We start from the raw sequence: 21,419 nt of genomic DNA on the forward strand, positions 1-21,419 counted from the left end.
TTTTCGGGTAATATTTCCGTGATGTAGAGGGCTATTACATTTAACATAGACCAGAGTAATCCTTCTCTGATACAAGTTCCATCGCAAAGGATAATACCACTAAAGAGCTCTTTATGGAGGATCGATCGATCGGATGACCAACACAGGGAATGCTTCGCTGGTCTGGTTGTAAGCAACACCTCTGGCGACAGCTTTTTAAATTATCACCTCTAAGGAAAGGACGTAACCCTGGGGCTTACAGTTCAGAGAAGCTGAGTTATAACGGTGCATATACAGTTTTCGGTCTTGCTATCAGGCAACAATTATCGTTCAGTTCGTCTCTTCCTCCAAACAACAAAATCACCTAAACAAAGACTATCCAAGCTATCTACCACAATTAAAACTTGGGGGAAACATCTAGGAAGAGAAGAAAAAGGAGAAGTAGTAATGTGTGTTTAACACCTTCTCCAAAGTACCTTTTCTCCCTTGCTAATTTACCGCAAAGAAGCTCGGCACAGCTGTTTCGGCTCTAGATCCTAAAGCCTGGGAATCAGATTTCTAGCAATGCATTCAATTTCACATTTCAATGGAACTAAATAATTTGGAGACATCTTTAAATACATCCTGATGGAAATTTCCCTGTGTGATACCATCACTTGCCTCTCTAGCTTAAATGTTAGTCGTTTTCAATTTCTCTCTTTCTTCTCCAATACATCACCTACTTACCCCATTTCCTCTCTCTATTCTATCTTGAAACATTACCTTTCCTTCATTTCAATAACCCGAGAGCAGGATGCTGGATTAAAACAACTGTCTCTTACAGAGCTTCCCTTCAATTCGTATCGCCTTCATTTCTACACAAAGCAATAAGAATTATCTGCCACAAACAGCTGTTTTCAGTAATAAGAAAGCTAAGTTCTGTGACTAAGCTAAACATCCCTTCTGTTCTTCAAGGCCTACAATGGTTCCTAGTCGCATCAAATCGAAATTTCCAAATACCGCTCATTACGTCCTTTACGAACGGTGCTGAGTATTCTCAGTGATCTGTCCGCATTTTTCTACATATTCAAATTTATGGTCTCGATTCCATTTAGTCTGACAACTATGTATTAACATGATTAATTCGTTTCTTGTTTGTATTCTTTGCCACTACAGTAGGGACTATTTACTCTTCCCTGTATTTATTCTTTCCTTCTTCCTTAACCACAGCTTCTCTATCTTTCATTGGAGCACATAGCTGTCCCGTATAAAGACTACATTTTTCAGCCTCTCTTGCACCTAGCAGTGTTCCGTTTGACTAAATGCTAAACAACATGTAAGCCAAAAAGGTTATGAGCAACTTCAAGAAGTGTCCTTAAAGGGAAGGAGTATTCATATTTTCCATCTCTCCTCCTTCCTACTGGCTAGAATGCAGATGTGATGGCTGGTGCTCCAACAGCTATCTTGGATCAGGAAGTGGAAGTTCCATGCTGAGTTTGATGGAGCAGTGAGACAGAAAGAGCCCTGGGTCCCCGACATCATGAAGAGCCATATCAGTCCTAGAATATCTAGTTGTTGGTTCTTTTTAGAAGAAAGGAAAAAGGGGCGCCTGGGTGGCGCAGTCGGTTAAGCGTCCGACTTCAGCCAGGTCACGATCTCACGATCTCGCGGTCTGTGAGTTCGAGCCCCGCGTCAGGCTCTGGGCTGATGGCTCGGAGCCTGGAGCCTGTTTCCGATTCTGTGTCTCCCTCTCTCTCTGCCCCTCCCCCGTTCATGCTCTGTCTCTCTCTGTCCCAAAAATAAATAAAAAACGTTAAAAAAAAAAAAAAAAAAAAAGAAGAAAGGAAAAAAAATCCTTTTATGTTCAAGCCATTAACATTTTTGTGGCCTCTTCGACTATCACTTATGGGAATACCTAATTCTGAGAGATCCACCTATCTCCAAGTCTTCATTTGCTACGTCTTCTGTCCCACTAAAAATGCCCCTCCAATTTATTTTCCTACCTCCCTCCCCCACCCACACACACCAAATTGTCAGTTTCCTTTCCTCCTTTAAAATACAGCTTCAGATTCAAATGCCTACATGGAAATGGCTAGTATTGCTAAGCTTATTTAATCCAATTACTATTTTTGAACACAAACACACACATCTACATATCCCGTATGTATATGTGTATACATGCATAGTGATGGATAAATGAAATTTTTAGATAATTTAACAGATTTTTAATAAATTTACCACATTTTTACATCCAAACATTCACTACTCACTTGAAATAGTACTCTCACTACAAATTCATTTCAATGATGCCATCATCACTAAAACTCTTTTTGAACATTTTTTTTTTAAAACAGACTGAAAGTCCTCACTCGATATAACCCCCAAGACAGCAGAAATACATTCACTTTGCTTCCCAGGCCTAGAACAGTGTCTGGCACACAGTAAATACTCAACACATGCTTGTGATATAAAAAAAAAAAAAATTAACTGTAGCAAAACTTCATTTAAAGGTAGATAGACTATTTAAAAGTAGTCAAAAGGCATTCTGAACTCAGTTTAGTGAATAAGATGGGTCAGAAAGCTATAAAATATCATTTGGGGTTAGGAAAAAAAGCAGTGACGATAATGCAATAATACTTGATTTCCTTGGATGAATCATAAAAATGGCTCAGAGTTCAGCTACTTCTGTAGCAGTTGAAAGACTCACTTCCTAAGCTTCAGTCAAGTATGCCAAACTTATTCCAGTTTCAGAACTGTTTGCACCTGCTGTTCCCTTTGCCTGGAACCCCCCAGATACACGTGGATTGTTTCCTTCTTCATTTGAGTCTCTGTTTGTATATTCACCTCCTCCAAAAGGCCTTCCCTTACTCATTGACCTAAAGAAAGTCATCTTTATCGCTCTCTGTCCCCTGACACTGCCTTCCTTTTCTTTACAGGACTTGTCACGAATGTAATATTTTATATCTATTTCGTTTATATGTGGTTAGTATCTGTCTCTGTCACCAAAATATTTGCTCCATGATGAAAGGGACTATGTTTTATTCACTGCTATAGCTCCAAATTTCCACTTGATAGCCAAATTTCAAATTTCAAATTTCAAATGTTCAAATTATTTGAAGTAAGTTTATAATGAAAGAGAAAGGGGGGGGGGGGTTCCTGGGTGGCTCAGTACTTTCAACATCTGACTCTTGGTTTCGGCTCAGGTCATGATCTCACGGTTCATGGGATCGAGCCCCACATTGGTCTCTGTGCTGACAGCACGGAGCCTGCTTAGAATTCTCTCTTTCCCCCTCTCTCTCTGCTCCTACCCTGATCACACACTTGCACTCTCTCTCTCTCTCTCTCTCAAAATAAATAAATAAACTTAAAAAAAAAAAAAAAGAGAAAGGAAGTGAGAAAAGCAATGGAGGCAGGAAGACCAAGAAAGGTTACAGAAATAGCAAAAGGGGTGAAGACTCTGGGTGAGTTATAATTGGCTGTTTTATTCTGTTACTCCTTTGTCGTATTAGTTTGAGTTGAAGGCTTCCATGAGAAAATTGAAGAATGGGTCTCTATCTCTCCTAGAGGTTTATTTCAAAGGAACGGCTAACCTAAAGAAAGAGATTCCACTATGTTTAGAAGCATGTGGATGGCATTTACTATCCTTTCTTGCCTTTCCACATCTCCAGGCCACACAAATACAAACTGAGTGAACATTCGAGAACTCCTGACCGAGTCGGAGAAGTACTTTCGTGATTTTTAGCAGGATTAGTCTGTGTTGGTATTATTATTCACACTTTTAATTTCCATACGTAACTGACATTTGAAACATCTGTTCATCCTGAACACCTGAAGCTCTTTCAGGATCTTGCTTAATCAAGTTACATGATAAAGCCAGGAGGCAAGCCTCTGAAAATACTTTTAATTCTATTTTACTCCTGCTACATCCCTCACAAAGTTTCATCCCTTTCAAAGGAAAATGCTTCGAGTCACATTTCTTTAATGCTTTTGCTTCCTCAAACTGTCCATTCCTTATACAAAACTTATCAGCGGGGTTTGTACCACAGAAGATCAAACACAATGATATTCCGTTACATTTTAGTAAATTTAGTAGAAAAGATCATTGCATCTTCCTGCTGATTTCTATCATAACATCACAAAGAAATCCCTTTTTTTAATGTTTCTTTTATTTAAAAAATTTTTTTTTACATTTATTTATTTTTGAGAGACAGAGAGAGACAGAGCACAAGTGGGGGAGGGGCAGAGATAGAAGGAGGCACAGAATCCGAGGCAGGCTCCAGGCTCTGAGCTGTCAGCACAGAGCCCGATGCAGGGCTCAAACTCAAGGAGTGTGAGATCATAACCTGAGCCGAAGTCGGACGCTTAACCGACTGAGCCACCCAGGTGCCCCTGTTTATTTTCTTTTTTTTTTTTTTTTTAACGTTTATTTATTTTTGGGACAGAGAGAGACAGAGCATGAATGGGGGAGGGGCAGAGAGAGAGGGAGACACAGAATCAGAAGCAGGCTCCAGGCTCCGAGCCATCAGCCCAGAGCCCGACGTGGGGCTCGAACTCACGAACCGCGAGATCATGACCTGAGCCGAAGTCGGACGCTCAACCGACTGAGCCACCCAGGCGCCCCGCCCCTGTTTATTTTCTATTTTTGCGAGAGAGCAAGGGAATTGGGGACGGGCAGAGAGAGGGGGACAGAGGATCTGAAGCGGGCTCTGTGCTGATGGTACACAGCCCGATGTGGGGCTCAGGCTTCCAAACCATGAGGTCATGACCTGAGCCAAAGTCGGACGCTTAACCAACGGAGCCACCCAAATGCCCCTGAAAGAAATCTTTTTTAAAAAGTTTGGTTCATATTTAAAATTTTAGACCAAGGAAAGGGTTATATAATACAAGGTACTGTCTCATAATAGTTTTAGAGCACTTTCAGAATTCCGAGGCACATTGAAGAAAATGTCAGTTTCTCAACCGGTAGGAGCAAACAGCACAAAATGCACAGACACCCAGACCCTGAGTCTCCCGTTTCAGTGATGATCAAAATCTTAAAGTGAATCATGATGCCAAATAAGTAAGTCACTACCTGAATACCCTTCAAGCCCCAAAATCCCATTTTATGTGAATCCCAGATCATTGCATTCAGAAAATGGTCACACATTTTTCCACTGAGTATTATTCTTCATCTTTGTTTCGTACAGCATGACGCCTAATGCGGTAATGGTGGCACTTATATTGTATTAATACCTCAGAACCAAACCCCAACGTTTTCTATTTTCTCATTGCTCTTAAATGATACCTACTACACTCGGGGCCAACGTTCGTTATACGTACTTGTGTAACGTTGCCTTGCAACCTTAAGCAGCTTACGTTTCCTCTCCGAGGCAGGGATTTCTGGTGTGTGGGCAGAGGCACATACTGCTGGGGTGTTAGCCGTACCAGGTAATCTTTTAGGAAATGTCATGGAGTGGGAGGTTCGCTGCCTCGTCCGACACGCTGCTTCCCTCTCTCTGTGCAGCAGCTCTTCATCCACCAGCAGTGTCATGACTTGCTTAGACTTTTCCCGGATATGATAGCCTGAAAAACACGTTGGCTTTGCGTCGGTAAGAAAATACGCCTTAGGGCGGCGAGGACTTTTTATTCTACAGAAAATTCGGGGGGAAAATGTAAGCAACGTTAAGCAAAGTGAAAAAAAATCTGGAGCAAACGTACAAGGAAACCTAAGTCCCGTGGGAATTGTCAGTAAGTGCCCTTTTCTGATACTTTAGGAAGTGAGCGAGTATATGATTAAATCGTATCACCATATTGACATGAAATTCTGCACTTGATTTTTTTGATATTTATTCATTTTTGAGAGAGAGAGAGAGAAAGAGAAAGAGAGAGAGAGTGAGCTCGTGGGAGCGGGGGAGGGGCACAGAGAGAGGGAGACACAGAATCCGAAGCAGGCTCCAGGCTCTGAGCTGTCAGCACAGAGCCCACGTGGCACTTGAACTCACGAGCCGTGAGATCATGACCTGAGCCGAAGTCAGACGCCCAACTGACTGAGTCACCCAGGCACCCCGCTCCCCGACATTTTGCACTTTAAATATGCTCTTTCTTTTTAAAAGCAATACATACTCTATAATCAAATTACATAGGTGTAAAAGAGGAGGAATGAATTAGACCTAGATTTACTGACCTGGATGTGTGACCATGACATATAGCTAAAGATTTAAAGTTATATGCATGGTATGATTCAAATCTGGAAAGCACAGGGGAAAATCAAGCATTATGTATGTATCCAGTAGAGAGAAGTAGAGAAATAGATGGATGGCTGGATGGATGATGGATGGGCAGGCAGACAGCCAGCTGTGTACCCACAACATTGTTAACATCCGTTACGTTAAAGGGGTACAGTCGGGGCGGGAGAAGAGTAGGGAGGGCAATTAGATTTTCTTTGACATAACATCCTATCAAAACAACTCGATGCCATTAATAGAGTACCAGACGAATAGTCTAAGATCAGAATCCTAACCAAGACGCTGTCCATAACCATCTGTGTGACTCTCAGTTAGGTCGTCTGTCTGGGCTTCAGGTTTCTATGTGAAAACCAGGAGAAGCAGATGTATTCAGTGTAACTCACAGATACAAAAGTATACCTGCTCAAATATATAGTATCATTACTACAATTCTCAACCCCCTCCCAGGAGAAATGATCAAGAAAAATCACTTACCTTTCCACATCTTGAGACAAACTCGTATTATCTCCTGTCTTCCCAAGCCTTCTTCCAGAAGTAAACTGAAAAGTCCCTAAAGAGCCACTACTATGTTCATTTTGGGCTCCAAGTGTGATGAATTAAAGTGGTAATGTATCCAATTATAATTTACTAGTAGTAGGAATAATGAGAAATGGTCAACTGCATGGTGTATGCAGACGAAAGAGGTCAACACGTTCTGGGCCAGTCGTTTCATTAAGGACTGCTAAGGACAGTGTCGGAAACCTTTGCTCAAGTTGCCATCTTTTCCAAGATTGTTTTATCTACCTTTTTTTTTAAAATTTTTTTTAATATTTATTTTTGAGACAGAGAGAGACAGAGCATGAATGGGGGAGGGTCAGAGAGAGAGGGAGACACAGAATCCGAAGCAGTCTCCAGGCTCTGAGCTGTCAGCCCAGAGCCAGACGCAGGGCTCGAACCCACGGACGGCGAGATCATGACCTGAGCTGAAGTCGGACGCTTAACCGACCGAGCCACCCAGGCGCCCCTATTTTATCTACTCTTAATCTCACTTCTTAGTCACTTCTTCCTTCCAAACTTCTTTTGTAACTGCTGCGAACCATATCGTTCTCAATACCCTTAATTTCCTATGATTAATGTGTAGCCCATAAACAACAAAAAAAATCTCACGGTGTTTTATGCTACCACTCAGTGTCGCACGACAGAAGCCTGCTGTGACTGTCAGCCTCTGGGGACAGGCGACATGCCCGACACTACTTTCCCCTGGAAAACTGCCACAGCTCTGTTTGGAGGAAGGGGTGAAAACCTTCACAAACTCATCTCCTTCCGCCTCCCCTCTCTCCCTCTACCCTAGTGACCCCGACTGCCTTATTCTTCAATTACACCAGGCTCTTTATCTCCTTCAAGCCCTGGGCTAGCTGTCGCTTCTGCCAGGGACTCTGCATGGATAGGTCCCCAATTCGTTCAAGTCTCTACTCAAATGTCACCTCCTCATAGAAGCCTTCCTTCTTCCCACCCTCTCTAAAATAGTCCCATCCCCATCACTCCCTATTCCCTTACCTGTTTTATCACCACCTGCTATTGGTATACACAGGTTTGCACACACGAACACACACACACACACACACACACACACACACACGTTTACTTGTTTACTGTTCGTTTCCCTACCTAGAATACAAGCTCCATGAGGGCAGAGAACCTCATTCACCCGGTATCTCCAGTGGCTGGAAGAATGATTGGCACATAACAGCTACTCAATAAATAGCTACTGAGTAAATGAATCGATAAAGGAGCAAATTCCGAAAAGTCTCAATATTCTCCTTTCTACAGTGCAAATGGAACCAGAAGGATGATAGACACTGAGCGCCGACTTACAGTGTAGCTGCCTGAGAAAGTTGCTTGGCCTGAAATAGTTTTTTGCGACACCCCTAACTAGAAAAGGGCAGAACTAGAAGTTACGGGACAGACGGCGATTATTTGACTTGGAGGCTGCGTGAATTGGCGGGACTTAAAAGCAGCTGCAAAAGTTCAAAGGTCCGAGCAGATCCGTGAAGCAGAAAGCCAGCCACGATGACGAAGCACTTCTCCCCGAAATATCAGGGCTCCTCCCTGAGGTAGCAGTCTACGGCACTGGGAAGGTCAAGCCACAGTACTCCACCTCTCACTCAAGGCCGCCCACGGCCCTGGCTACCTGCCCACACCCATCCTTGAGATGCTGGAGGGTAGAAACCCGGCTGTTCTCAAGCGTTAAAGTTGAAAGTGAAAAAATCCAAGAACCCAATAAACCGGCTTCAAGGGTGAATTAACTAATAACAATGGTAATAACAGGATGGCATCTACTCACTGCTAAGCAATGTGTTTCTGAAAGGAAAGGGAGAACATAGTACTAAAACAGAATTGTACTGGAATAGAACAAACGTAGGCAGCACCTGCTCTGGGTCTGAAAGAGAGAAAGACAAAGAAGGGGGGAGAAGTTGGGAGGGTGAGGGACAGAGACAGACAAAGGGAGGGAGAAAACATGGAGTCTCTGAAAAGAGAAATATGAAACAGATTGATACCGAAGGATACGTCAAGATGTAAAGCTTGTTAGAAGAGGTGCAGGGTAAAGCAAAAATGAAGCTACGTTCCGTTTTAATAGGCATCTTTGGGTGATAAGCGACAGAAACTCAAGTTGAACTGGCCATGGGAAAAGCAGGGGTTGTGACTGGGCCTCAGGCACAGGAGAGGCAGAGACTGGAAAAGTACCAGCACACTTTTTCCGTCTCCCATCCTTTCTTCTCTGTGTGTAATGCCTTCATTTTCTCCTCTTGCAGACTGGCTTCCTCCACCTGAATGTGGACATAGGCACAGATAGCTCTGGATTCACGCCTCACACCGTGCCACCTGAGAGGCCTCCCTCTTCCTTCATTCAAATTGGAAAAATCCAGGAGAATGACGCTGCTCGGCCCAGCCTGAAAGTCACATGCCCGTTACCTTGGCCAGAGGGTGGGATGCTACCACTGGCAACCCCCCATCAGAAAGGCATGGTGATACGAGGGGAGAGTCAACAGGACAGAAGAATGAACGAACAGAAAGCCAACTTGCGGAGGCTTCCCAAACTCGAGGCCGAGGCCAAGGACATACAAATCACTAGAGCGACTAAGGGACAGACCAACATCCAAGGATATTCGCTTATTCACTTATGCAGTATTTAATCATTTCTTGAACATTTCAGTTTCAGGAATTGTCTAGAAGCACAAGTGAGGACAAAAGAGACGAGATCCCCACACGAGATAATTTCCGATAAAAATAAAAGCTCTACAGGAAATAAAGAACAGTGAGGTGCTGAACATCAAGCTGTGGTGAAGGGAAGGAAAGTCGTACTGGGGACATAACGTATCATCTGAGCCTTGAACAGCAAGGGAAAGCCAGCTGTGCGGACATTCAGGCGGAGGGAACCGCTCTGATTTCCCTTCTTCAGGAAGCCTTCTACTGAGGGAGAGCAAGCCCCTCCAGGCTCACCCTACACACACGTGGTCAAGCCAGGTTTCCACGCAACTCTCACGGCATCTACACTTGTCTCTTAACAACACTTGCACGGTTTGCAATTGCCTATCTATTTGCTGAATGTCTTTTTCCTCCACTAAAGCATAACGTCCATGAAGGCCAGAGCTATACCTGTTTGTTAAGATACTTCAGAAGTGTCTGCGAAATAAGTGAGTGAACGTGCTGAGGAAACATCTTCCAGATGCAGGGGAGGAGTCTCTGTAAATTCACAAAGGAACATCACATAAAGGGATTTGGAAATGTGGTAAATTCAAAGATGCCGGGCAAAGAGATGCACCAGGCTTCTAGAAGAACATGTACTAGGCTTGGAACAGTGGTCATAAAACATCTTAACGCCCCTCCCTCCATACCTGACCCACTAACCAATCAAAATTTACTTTTCCTCCTCCATTCCTTTCTCAGTCAAGTTGATCTCCATTCTAAGCCTGAAATATGAACATTCACCTCCCCAGATGCAGTAACCCGTGTCCACTGATGGTACCCACTAAATCTTTCCCCCCTCGCTGTGTCCCTCAGTTCAGGCTCTGCTCATTTCCTGCCCGCGGTGTTTTGAATTATGGACTTATCTGGAGTCTCCCTCACCATCTGTGCTCCACAGTGTCTCCAGGGGCGAGGGGGTGTGGGGTCGGGAGAAGCACCCCCAACAGTGTATCTGATCAAGGCATTTTCCAGTTAAAAAACCCCTCGGTCAAGTTGGCACAGTAAAGTCAAGCTTCAAAGTACCCCTCTGCTCCGCAACAAATACACAGCACTAACAGACACTGCCAGGCTCCAAAACAAGATAGAAACCTCCACAAACCAGAAACGGAAGAGAAATGAAAGGGTGGTCAGCACGGCTGAGGCCTCAGGGCTGTGGGGCTCTTGGTCTGGCAGCCAGGAGTTCAGCTCCTCACGTGTTAGGGGACCAGAGCCGGCCTTACTCCCTCTTTGATGTTAGGAGGTATCCGTGTTTGTGAGAGAAGGCTGGGAAGAAAAGAAATAGTAGGGACAAAACCAGCTGCTAATTGTTTCCTGGGCTGTCACTTATTTGTAGCTGTGGGTCTAGAAGCTAGAAGACACGTGTGCAGCCTCAAGACTGGGAACTAAACCGAGTCACCGCCACCTGCGTCTAAGACATCCCGGTTCTGTCACAGGGCACGAGCCCTGAGCTACCTTTACAAGGGCTGCGCTGGGGGCTCTGAGGGAGCTGGGTGGAAAGAACTGGAAAAAGCAACGTAAAGGGGTAAACATGAATGGTGGGGGAAGAGCCTCTTGGTCAAAATAAGGCAGGAAACTAAAATTCCAAAATAGATTTTTTTTTTTTAAATGAAAGATGGCTGATAAAAGCAGCAGTCAAAACGTAAATTCACAGGGTGTCTGGGTGGCTCAGTTGGTTAAGCGTCTGACATTTGATTTCAGTTCAGCCCCGTGTTGGGTGGCGCTCGGCACCTGCTTGGGATTCTCTCTCTCTCCCCCTCTCTGTCCCTCCCCTGCTCGTACTCGTGCCTTCTCTCTCTCCCCCTTCCCTCCTCTCTCTCTCTCTCTCTAACATAAACTTAAAATAAACTTAAAAACAAACAAACACATGCATTCACTCCAAATGAAATCAACGTTCTACAGGATTCTATAAGATCTTCTATAAATCAATATTCTATATTGTCAGAGGATTTTAAAATCCTAAACCAAGATTTTTAAAATAAATACGATTAAGAGAGATTATTACAGGAGTCATATCCGCAACAAGGACTACGAGAAAACCACAAAGGACAGATTGCAAGGTCCTGGTATTTACCTAGAAGAAGTTCCAAAAGAAGAAAATTAAGGTCATCACAAAAAAGCAATATTCAGAGCAAAAGGAGCTAGGAATTTTACAGAAAAGACGTGAATCCTCACATCAAAAATGATCTCCAAAGACCAAGCGGGGTAAAAAAAAATAAAAAAAAAAAAGAACAAACCTATATGGAGAGACACTGGAGAAAAACAGAAGACCGTCTAGGATAATGAGAAACTCTCCAAAGCTACCAGTCCCTTCTTCAGACCTACAATAGCCCGCTGGCCATTCGGTCAGCACTCATTCGGCACCTGCATCAAACCAAGTGAAGAAACAGAGATACCAATAAGGTCATCTCAGTCCTCCAAACCCCACAGTCCAGTGAAGGCGGACACCCAGATGGCTCTTCCAGCAGTGTGTTCAGCAGACGTGTGGACAAGGTACAGTGCATTGGCAGAAACTGCGGCAACGGGGCACGGAAAAGCCCTTCCTGATGGTTGTACTGAGCATTATTTGGACATGAATATACACTGCGGGAAACAAAATTAACTAAAGTCGAAATATGCCAAGGACTAACAGCATTAGCTAATATTAACTGACGATTTACTATGTGCCTGACTTTCAGACATTATCTCACATCCGCACGAAGCCCATTTTACAGGTGAGACAAGTAAGTTTACGGGGAGTAAAAAAACTCTCCAAAAGTCATAGACTTAATAATAAGCTGGAAGGTAGAGACTGGCTCCATAAAAATAACAAAACGCAGACTTTTATTTCTTTGACTGAATTCAGTGCACAAATGTAAGCTTTTTTATTTGATGACAAGATTGAGAAGAGAAGGATTGTATTGACATAGCACCGAAGTGCTAACCTGGTTACTCTCCCTTGTTTGTCTGCCCTGCTCTGCTGTCCATGTGCATACAGGAAGCAAGGAGGAACGTGGGAAGACTGGCCGGACAGGTATATTTAAGTTTAAATAGATTCAAGGTGTGCTTCTTGCTGTCATGATTACTAACACCTACATTTGTTGAAAAGGAGCGAAGGGTGACCCAAAATACTCAACTGTTTTAGGTATAAAGATTTTGTTTAAACTCACAGTAATATGACTTAAAAAAATATTTTTTTTAATATTTATTTTTGAGAGAGAGACAGAGCATAAGCCAGGGAGGCGCAGAGAGAGAGGGAGACACAGAATCCAAAGCAGGCTCCAGGCTCTGAGCTGTCAGCACAGATCCCGATGCGGGGCTCGAACCTGCAAACTGGGAGATCATGACCTGAGCTAAAGTCGGACACCTAACCGACTGAGCCACCCAGGCGCCCCATCATAGTAATATAACTTTTATTTAACAATAGCAGAACAGGCTTATGATGACCTAAAGCCTGCATGTTTGTTAAAAGAAATTCATGACTTCCTCAAAACTACAAAAATGTTGGTTATAGGAAATCACATTTGGTCAGTGGCCTTGTGTTAATGAACCCACCTCTCTGTAAATGAGCACAACTCTGTTGCATTAGCTAATCAACCCACCACCATCTATCAGGTGGGTTCGGTGGTTAGAGAATTTGGACTCCTGTTGTGTGACCGTTGTAGGGAGAAAATCAAGTCTGATGAATTTGTAAGGTACATCACGCACCCCCCGTGCCGCGTGCTTAGCCACTACACCACACTGCCTGGGATTTGCCCGTCTCATGCCCCCACGTTCCCTCCCTCCTGTACAAGAATACCCTCAGATTTGACTCCGCTTTTGGAGCCTTGACACAGCTGACCAATATCTAAATCAATTCTCCCACGTTTTCAGATATTTTCTTTCTCTTGAACTCACTCTTTCCAGAGATCTTGCCTCTATTTAATTTATCACAGTCACTTTGAAAGGGAAATCCCAATCATTCCTTTTTTCTCCTACTTGCCCATGTTCCGTCTTTCTCTAAACCCCTTCCTGGCCCAAATACGCGTTTCTCCTTTCTCCTTTCTTCTCTGAGAAACTGAACTCAAAAAACAACCTCCTCAAAAACAACTGATTTTAATAACTTGTAAACTAATATAAATATAAATAAATGTATTACAGGGGCGCCTGGGTGGCTCAGTCAGTTAAGCATCTGACTTCGGCTCAGGTCATGATCTCACAGTCCATGAGCCTAAGCCCCCGCGTCGGGCTCTGTGCTGACAGCTCGGAGCCTGGAGCCTGCTTCGGATTCTGCATCTCCCTCTCTCTCTGCCCATGCTCCGTCTCTTTCTGTCTCAAAAATAAATAAAAACATTAAAAAAAAAGTTTAAAATAAATGTATTACATCTTCCAGAGAGTTTGCTTTTTACATTTTAGTTTGTATCTCTTAACTCTGGCATACAAGGCTTATTAGTTCCTAATGTCACTCCAAGACATTTAATTTTCGTGAGCAAATGGGTAGCTGATTGGGAAGGGCCAGTCCTTGAGGCCTGAACAAAATCAGCGCTGGATATAAATGTGAAGGGTCTAATTTCCCAAGTTGGATGACTGATGATGACAGTAGAAAACAAAAAAGGCAGTAACGTCACCAACGCATGCTACTTCTAGTAAAACTGCTTAACACAACTTTTTAACAACACTGAAAAGCTGTCTTTTTAAAATGTACCTTTCAAAAGAAATCTAGCTCGAATTTAAATATATGAGTGTGTGTATATACAATGGCCCATTTAAATGAAATCAACTGCAATTTCAGGACTTAACTAATTGAGAATAACGTAGTACATAAACTTTAATGCACATGTTTCTGAGAACCTATATCGGTTTTATAAAAGGAATACCATAATTTCTGTAAATAAATAATTTGATGGTGTGAAACATTCAATTGGGTATTTTTCAGACCCTTTGAATTAAGTTCACTCTAGTAGTTCAGTGAAACTCTGTTAGGATATTTTTTAAAACTCAATTAGGAGGGGCTGCCTAGCATAATAATAGAATAGGACCAAAGAGCATTAGACTATTAATCATGTTCAGTCATTAATGAAATGTGCAACCTTACCTAAAGAACAATCTGAGCGTTAGCGCCTCATCTGTGTCAGAGAGATAATACACATCCTTCATTCCTCATAAGGTATTGTCAGATCACATGATATACCATACATGAAAATGCTCTACGGGCGCCTGGGTGGCTCAGTCGGTTAAGCGTCCGACTTCAGCTCAGGTCATAATCTAATGATTCATGGGTTCAAGCCCCGCGTCGGGCTCTGTGCTGACAGCTCGGAGCCTGGAGCCTGCTTGGGATTCTGTGTCTCCCTCTCTCTCTCCCTCTGCCTCTCCTCTGCTTGTGCTTTCTCTCTCTCTCTCTCTCTCTCTCAAAAATAAACATTAAAAAAAATGAAGACGACTTTGGTTAAATATACACCTGCCCTATGACCCAGAAATGCCACTCTTAAGTGTGTGCCCAAGAGAGCTGAATATGTATGTCCACAAAAAACCTTACATAAGGATGTTCGTAACAGCTTTACTCATAATAGCCAAGGACTATGTACACACCAAATGCTCATCAACAGAAGATAGGTAAACAAACTGTGGTATATAAGTTATATCTCAATAAAGCACTGTTAGCATTAAAAATCTATTTTTAAAAGGAATTTATAGTGAATAAATGGGAATTTTGTTGTTAAAGGAATCGACTTTGACATTTATATTTTTTATATTCCTAAAAGAAAGTGAGTTGCTATAAACCCGCTAAAAGTATAAAAGTACTAGGATATTAATCATCCATTCATCTAATATCTATTGAGTGATCCCACCCCCAGGCATGTAATAAGGGCTAGGGACACTGCTCTTGCCCTTTAGAAATTCACAGTTTTGCAAGAGATACAGGCATGTATATAAATGTGCTCTGACAGAGGCATGACAGAGGTATAGAGGTGCTGTGCACACAACAGAGACAATGTTCTACTCTACCTGAGAATATCAAGGAGATTCAGGACTATCAGCTGGAGACCCTGAGTCTCCTGCAGGAACATGGCCCCCTTCCCGATGAGTTTGAGCCTACCTTGCAATGGGCCCTAAATCTAAGAGAAAAGAAACTGGCCCGATCACGCCAACTGTGTCTAGCTAGTTGCCCGAGACCATAAAATTAGATTTGCGTGAAGGATTTTTTTTAAGCCACGATTGCCACCAGACTATAAGGTATACATTTCTTGTACCATCTTTGACCTAAAACAACTTAAACAGATGCAAAAAAGGATAAACTTTTCAGTTCCTGTCCCAGATTAATGAGCAGAACTAGTTTAGGTCTCAGGTCCTTCCTGTGTGTCCCACCTTGCCACGTGTAACTAGTTAAATGCGAGATCAAGTCTGGAGACACGACACAGGTTGACAGGGTGGAGTAGAAGGTCACTCATTCAGTCCGTCAGTCATTCAACAATGTATTGTAGTGGGTAAGAACGTGGATTCTGGAGCCAAAACATCGAGCTTATAATCTTGGCTCTGCCACTAACTAGCTGTGTGAACTGGCTACTCAACTTCTTTCTCCCTTACTTTCCTCCTCAGTAAAATGGGGCCAATACCGCAACTGTCTCAAAGGGTTATTATGAAGATTAAATGAGTTAACATATATGAAGTGGTTAGAAGAGTCTTTGTCACATAGTTAAATGTCATAAACTTGTTTGCTAATATAGGGGGTCCAAAAAGTTAGGGAATACAGAAAAAAAACTTATTTTTACATAGTATGCTAATTACATTTTACGTTAATACATTCACTGTTTTTCTATACATTCTAGACACTGTTTCAGGTAAAGTACCTCTAAATTTAAAGCAATGTGTCCAGGGGCGCCTGGGTGGCTCAGTCGGTTAAGCGTCCGACTTCAGCTCAGGTCACGATCTCACAGTCCGTGAGTTCGAGCCCCGCGTCGGGCTCTGGGCTGATGGCCCAGAGCGTGGAGCCTGCTTCCGATTCTGTGTCTCCCTCTCTCTCTGCCCCTCCCCCGTTCATACTCTGTCTTTCTCTCTGTCTCAAAAATAAACATTAAAAAAAAAATTAAAAAAAAAATAAAGCAATGTGTCCAATTGTCAACCTAAAAAAAAAAAAAAAAAAAGAACTACAATAAATACAATACAGAGTGTCCCCCAAAGTCTGGAAACACAGTAACAATCATGTATTTATTATAAATTTTTTTCAGATTAACAATTAGACTCATTGCTTTAAATTTACTTCATCTGAAAAACTGTCTGGAGGTTGAAGAGAAACACTGGGAAAGTCATTTGAAATGTTAACAAACTACTTGAAAACAAGTTTCTCCTGTTCCCCAAGTTCTCTGAGTTGTTTTCTCAATTTTTCCCCCCTGTAGCCAACGGGAATACTTTCCAAGACCCCCAGTGGATGCCTGAAACTGCAGATACTAGCAAACCCTACCTGTGTTTTCTTCTACACACACATACCTATGATGAAGCTTAATTTATAAATTAGGCACAGTAAGAGATTAACAACAACAACTAATAATAAAATAGACCAATTATAAGAATATACCGTATTCTTGTACCATATTCTTATACCATAACGGAAGTTATTACATGAATGTGGTCTCTCTCTCTCAAAATACCTTATTGTACTCCACTCACTTTTCTCCATGTGATGATGTGAGATAAAACACCTACGTGATGAGCTGAAGTGAAGCGAATGATGGAGACACTGTGTCATAGCACTAGGCTACTACCTGCCTTCTGAACAACATATCAGAAGGAGGCTCATCTGCTTCTGGACGATAGTTGACTACGGGTAACTGAAACTGTGAAAATTGAAACCACAGATAAAGCGGGGACTCCTGTAGGGACGCCTGGGTGGCTCAGTTGGTTAAGCACCCAACTCTCGATTTCCGCTCAGGTCATGATCTCGCAGTTCGTGAGCTCGAGCCCCGCATCGGGCTCTCTCTGCTGTCGGCGCAGAGCCTGCTTCAGGTGCTCTGTCCCCCTCTCTCTGCCCGTCCCATGTGTGCTGTCTCTCTCTCACAAATAAATAAACATTAAGAAATGGGGGTGGGGGGGACTACTGTAATACTATTATGAAGTACTGAGCATGAGCTGTATGATAGCTGCTGTTGTAATGTTGGAAATAGAGCATGGGCAGAGCAGACATAAAACATTCCTGCTCTCAGGGCACCTGGGGGGCTCAGTTTGGTTAAGCATCTGACTCTTGATTTCAGCTCAGGTCATGATCTCACAGTTAGTGAGTTCGAGCCCCACATCGGGCTCTGTGCTGACAGCATGGAGCCTGCTTAGGATTCTGTCTCCCTCTCCCTCTCTCTGCCTCTCCTCCCCTTGCTATCTCTCTCTCTCTCTCAAAAATAAAATAAATTTTAAAAAATTAAAAAAAATTCCTGCCTTCATAAAACGTATGCTTTAGTAGGAAGAAATAGACAATAAATAATAAAATAAAACATGCCCTATGTCAGATAAGAAAAGCTATGAAGAAAACTAAAACAGAAGGTGGCTAGGGCCTATCAGTGCAATTGTGGGATGGGGCTGATTTTTCATAAATAGGGTAGATAAGAGGCCTCACTAAAAAGATGACTTTCTCAGTGGAGATCTGAAGTATGTAAGAAAACAATGCAGGTATCTGAGGATGAACACTCAGGCAAAGGGAACGGCAAGTGTAGAAGCCAATCATGGAAACCCCCCAAAAGTCTTTTTCTATAATTTCTTCTATTTTTATCTTTTTTTCTTTGCCTCTTCTTGACAGCCTGTATCTCAGGTGGGATCTAGCTACAGATCACTTGGATCGCTACAATTTCTCTTCCGTTAATTTCTCAATACAATTAACTTTTCTTTTCTTTTCTGCTTTTCTTTTCTGATACAATAAAATCATTCTTATTGAGTAGTTTTTCAGGGATCACGTTTCCTATCTCAAGTCTTTTGCTTTTTTTATGACTTCCATTCAATAAAAATCTACTGAGGTCTAGTACGTGCCAAGGCCTGCTGGTAAAAAGATGATTATCACATGACATGTACCTTCAGAATCTAGTTAAGGATAAATATATATACACACGCACATATATAAAGTGGATAAAATATACTGTAAAAAACACCTCACTGATATTATGAATAAAACGCCACAGCAATTAATTCTTCCCAGTAAGGAAAAGAAGACATAGTCGGAGATATAGAGGAAAAGCCTCCTGAGCTAGGATCTGATGACTAAGTAGGAACTCAACAAACAGACAGCAGGAAACAACTAGTACAGGGAAGAAGAAACATCTGAAGTATCAGCACAGAGATGTGAAAGCAAATAATACATTAGGAATGCTTGGATGCAATATGTTAGCTTAGAAGACTAAGGAAATAAGAGTAGAAATGTCAATTGGGAACATGCTAAGAGGCCTGACTTTATCCCAAGAGCCAGTGGCTCCCAAATTATTTTGACCACACACCCTATCAGTCACAAAATTTTATGCATATATCTACATCTATATCTGTATCTATATGTATCTGTATACACACACACACACACACACACACATACGTGTGTGTGTGTGTGTGTGTGTGTGTGTGTATGTTTATGTATAAATTATGCCAAGAACTACTATTCTAGTATGTTACACTCATTAGGAAACAAATACAAAAAGAGAAATGTGTAAAATATAAAGATGAAATAGGTAATATTTTCCCCCAACAGAATTATTTTTCACTAATTAATATCTATTAACTTAAAGAATACTGTGTGCCAATGTTACCAATCAATAACCACTGTCGCTTCCATAATCAACAAATGAATATACGATGCTTCTGTTGACAATTCAGTTCTCACTTGCATGTTTCTTGCTCTTTTCATGCTACCAAGTCATCAAGAATATTTTCAAAGCCCAAAATAGTATACATGTGCTTACTTCTTTGATCTTAAGCTCAGCTGTTAAGAAATCTGAAAAACCTTTATGATAGTGAATTTAAACATATCCAAATATACCATACCTTATAAAAGGTATAAATGCATAAACAAGCTTGCTTACAATTTCATGCTTATCTACTTTATCTCTCAAAAAAGCTCACAAACTCTTCAGAGTAGGGGCTGATCCTCTCTCTTTCCACTTAAAAATAAAAAAATCATCATAGTGCTCAGCACAGTGATAAAATAGCTGCTCTGTAAAGTACAAAAATGATTACATTCCATTCACTGTTATCCAAAATATTAGGCCTTTTTAAAACTTAATTCTTGGGGATGCAAAACTTTAATCAGTATTTTATTTTAATGTTTAGTGATTAATTTAATGCCCATAGAAGTTGATGACTTCACAATTTTGAGATTAAAAAGCCTAGCATGATCAAAAACCAAGAAGATGTTCTCCAATATCATCATTAAACGTCACACCGGACCTTAAGTAAACACTTCAAAAATAAAGAGGATACACACCATGACCGAGTGGGATTTACACTAGGAATGCAAGGTTGGTGCCCATATGGAAATCAATCGATGCAATACACCGTATCAACAGAATAAAGGAGAAAAAACACATAATCATCTCAGTAGCTGCAGAAAAAGCATTTGACAAAAGTCAACAGCCTTTCCTTATAAAAACATTCGACAAACAATAGAACTCCAGCAGGGCACGTGGGTGGCTCAGTCAGTTAAGCATTGGCTCAGGTCATGACCTCACGGGTTCAGTTTGTGAGTTCGAGCCCTGCCTTGGCCTCAGCCTCGGGCTCTCTGCTGTCAGCCCAGAGCTTCTATCCCCCTCTCTCTGGGCTCTCCCCTGCCTGCACGCATGCACTCGCTCTCAAACTAAACATTACAAAACAAGACAAAACAACTCCATCAACCTTATGATAAAAAGCATCTATGAAAACCCACACCTAACATCATATTTAATGGTGAAAGACTGAAAGCTTTCCTCTCAAGATCAGGAATGAAACTGATTCTCACCATTTCTATTCAACGTTGTACAGGAGGTTTTAGCCAGGGCAATTAAGCAAGAAAAAGAAATAAGATGCATCCGCATTGGAAAGGAAAAGTAAAACTATCTCTATGTGCAGATGACATGATATTGCGTGCAGGAAATCCTTAGGAATCTTTAAAAAAAAAACCAAAAACTATTACAGCTAATAAACAAGTTGAGCAAAGTAGCAGGATACAAGAGCAATATACAAAAATAACTCGAACGGTTGTATTTCTATCCATTAGCAACGAGTAATCTAAAAATGGAATAAAGAAAATAATCCCATTTACAATAGCACCAAAGAGAATAAAATACTTATGACTATATTTACCGAAAGAAATGTAAGACTTGTGCACTGAAAACTACAAAAGATTTATGAAAGAAGGTGTGGGGCGCCTGGTGGCTCAGTTGGTTGGGCAACTGACTTCAGCTCAGATCATGATCTCGCAGTCCGTGAGTTCAAGCCCCGCATCGGGCTCTGTGCTGAGAGTTCAGAGCCTGGAGCCTGCTTCCGATTCTGCGTCTCCCTCTCTCCCTCTGCCCCTCTCCCGCTTGCACTCTGTCTCTCTCTGTCTCTCAAAAATGAATACACGTTAAAAAATTTTTGAAAAAAGAAAGAAGACCTTAAATTAAAGGGAAGATATCTGGTGTTTGTGGATTGGAGGAACTGACGTTTGTTAAGATGGCAATATTCTCAAAATTGATCTACAGGTTAAGTGCAATCTTGATAAAAATTCTAGCTGCTTTTTTTTTTTGTTACAGAAATTAACAAGCTAATGCTAAACTTGATATGGAAATGCAAAGGACCCAGAAAGGCCACAACAACTATTGAAAAAGAACAAAGCTGGAGGACTCGCCTTTATTTCAAAATTTACTACATAGCTACAGTAATCAAAATAGTGTGGCACTGGCATATAGACATATAGATCAGTAGAACAGAATTGAGAGAACAGGAGGTGCCTGGGTGGCTTAGTCAGTTAAGCATCTGCCTCTTGGTTTTGGCTCAGGTCATGATCTCATGGTTCATGAGATCGAGCCCCACGTCGGGTTCCACACTGACAGCACAGAGCCTGTTTGGGATTCTCTC

General features: G+C 41.9%; 1 protein-coding gene across 7 annotated transcripts in view; it reads right to left on the reverse strand.

The window, feature by feature from the left end:
- ENTHD1 (ENTH domain containing 1) overlaps window positions 1-21,419 on the reverse strand; it is a 105,115-nt gene that overhangs the window by 75,274 nt on the left and 8,422 nt on the right. For 6 of the 7 annotated variants that reach the window (XM_042947870.1, XM_042947867.1, XM_042947866.1 and 3 more), the window contains one exon: window positions 5,278-5,520. In XM_042947870.1, coding sequence (XP_042803804.1) covers window positions 5,278-5,520 — 243 coding nt within the window. Of the gene's footprint in view, window positions 1-5,277; window positions 5,537-21,419 lie in introns of all 7 variants that reach the window. The other variant, XM_042947872.1, reaches the window with a different exon arrangement.

This window comes from Panthera leo, chromosome B4 (genome assembly GCF_018350215.1).
Source record: "Panthera leo isolate Ple1 chromosome B4, P.leo_Ple1_pat1.1, whole genome shotgun sequence".
Lineage (NCBI taxonomy): Eukaryota > Metazoa > Chordata > Mammalia > Carnivora > Felidae > Panthera > Panthera leo.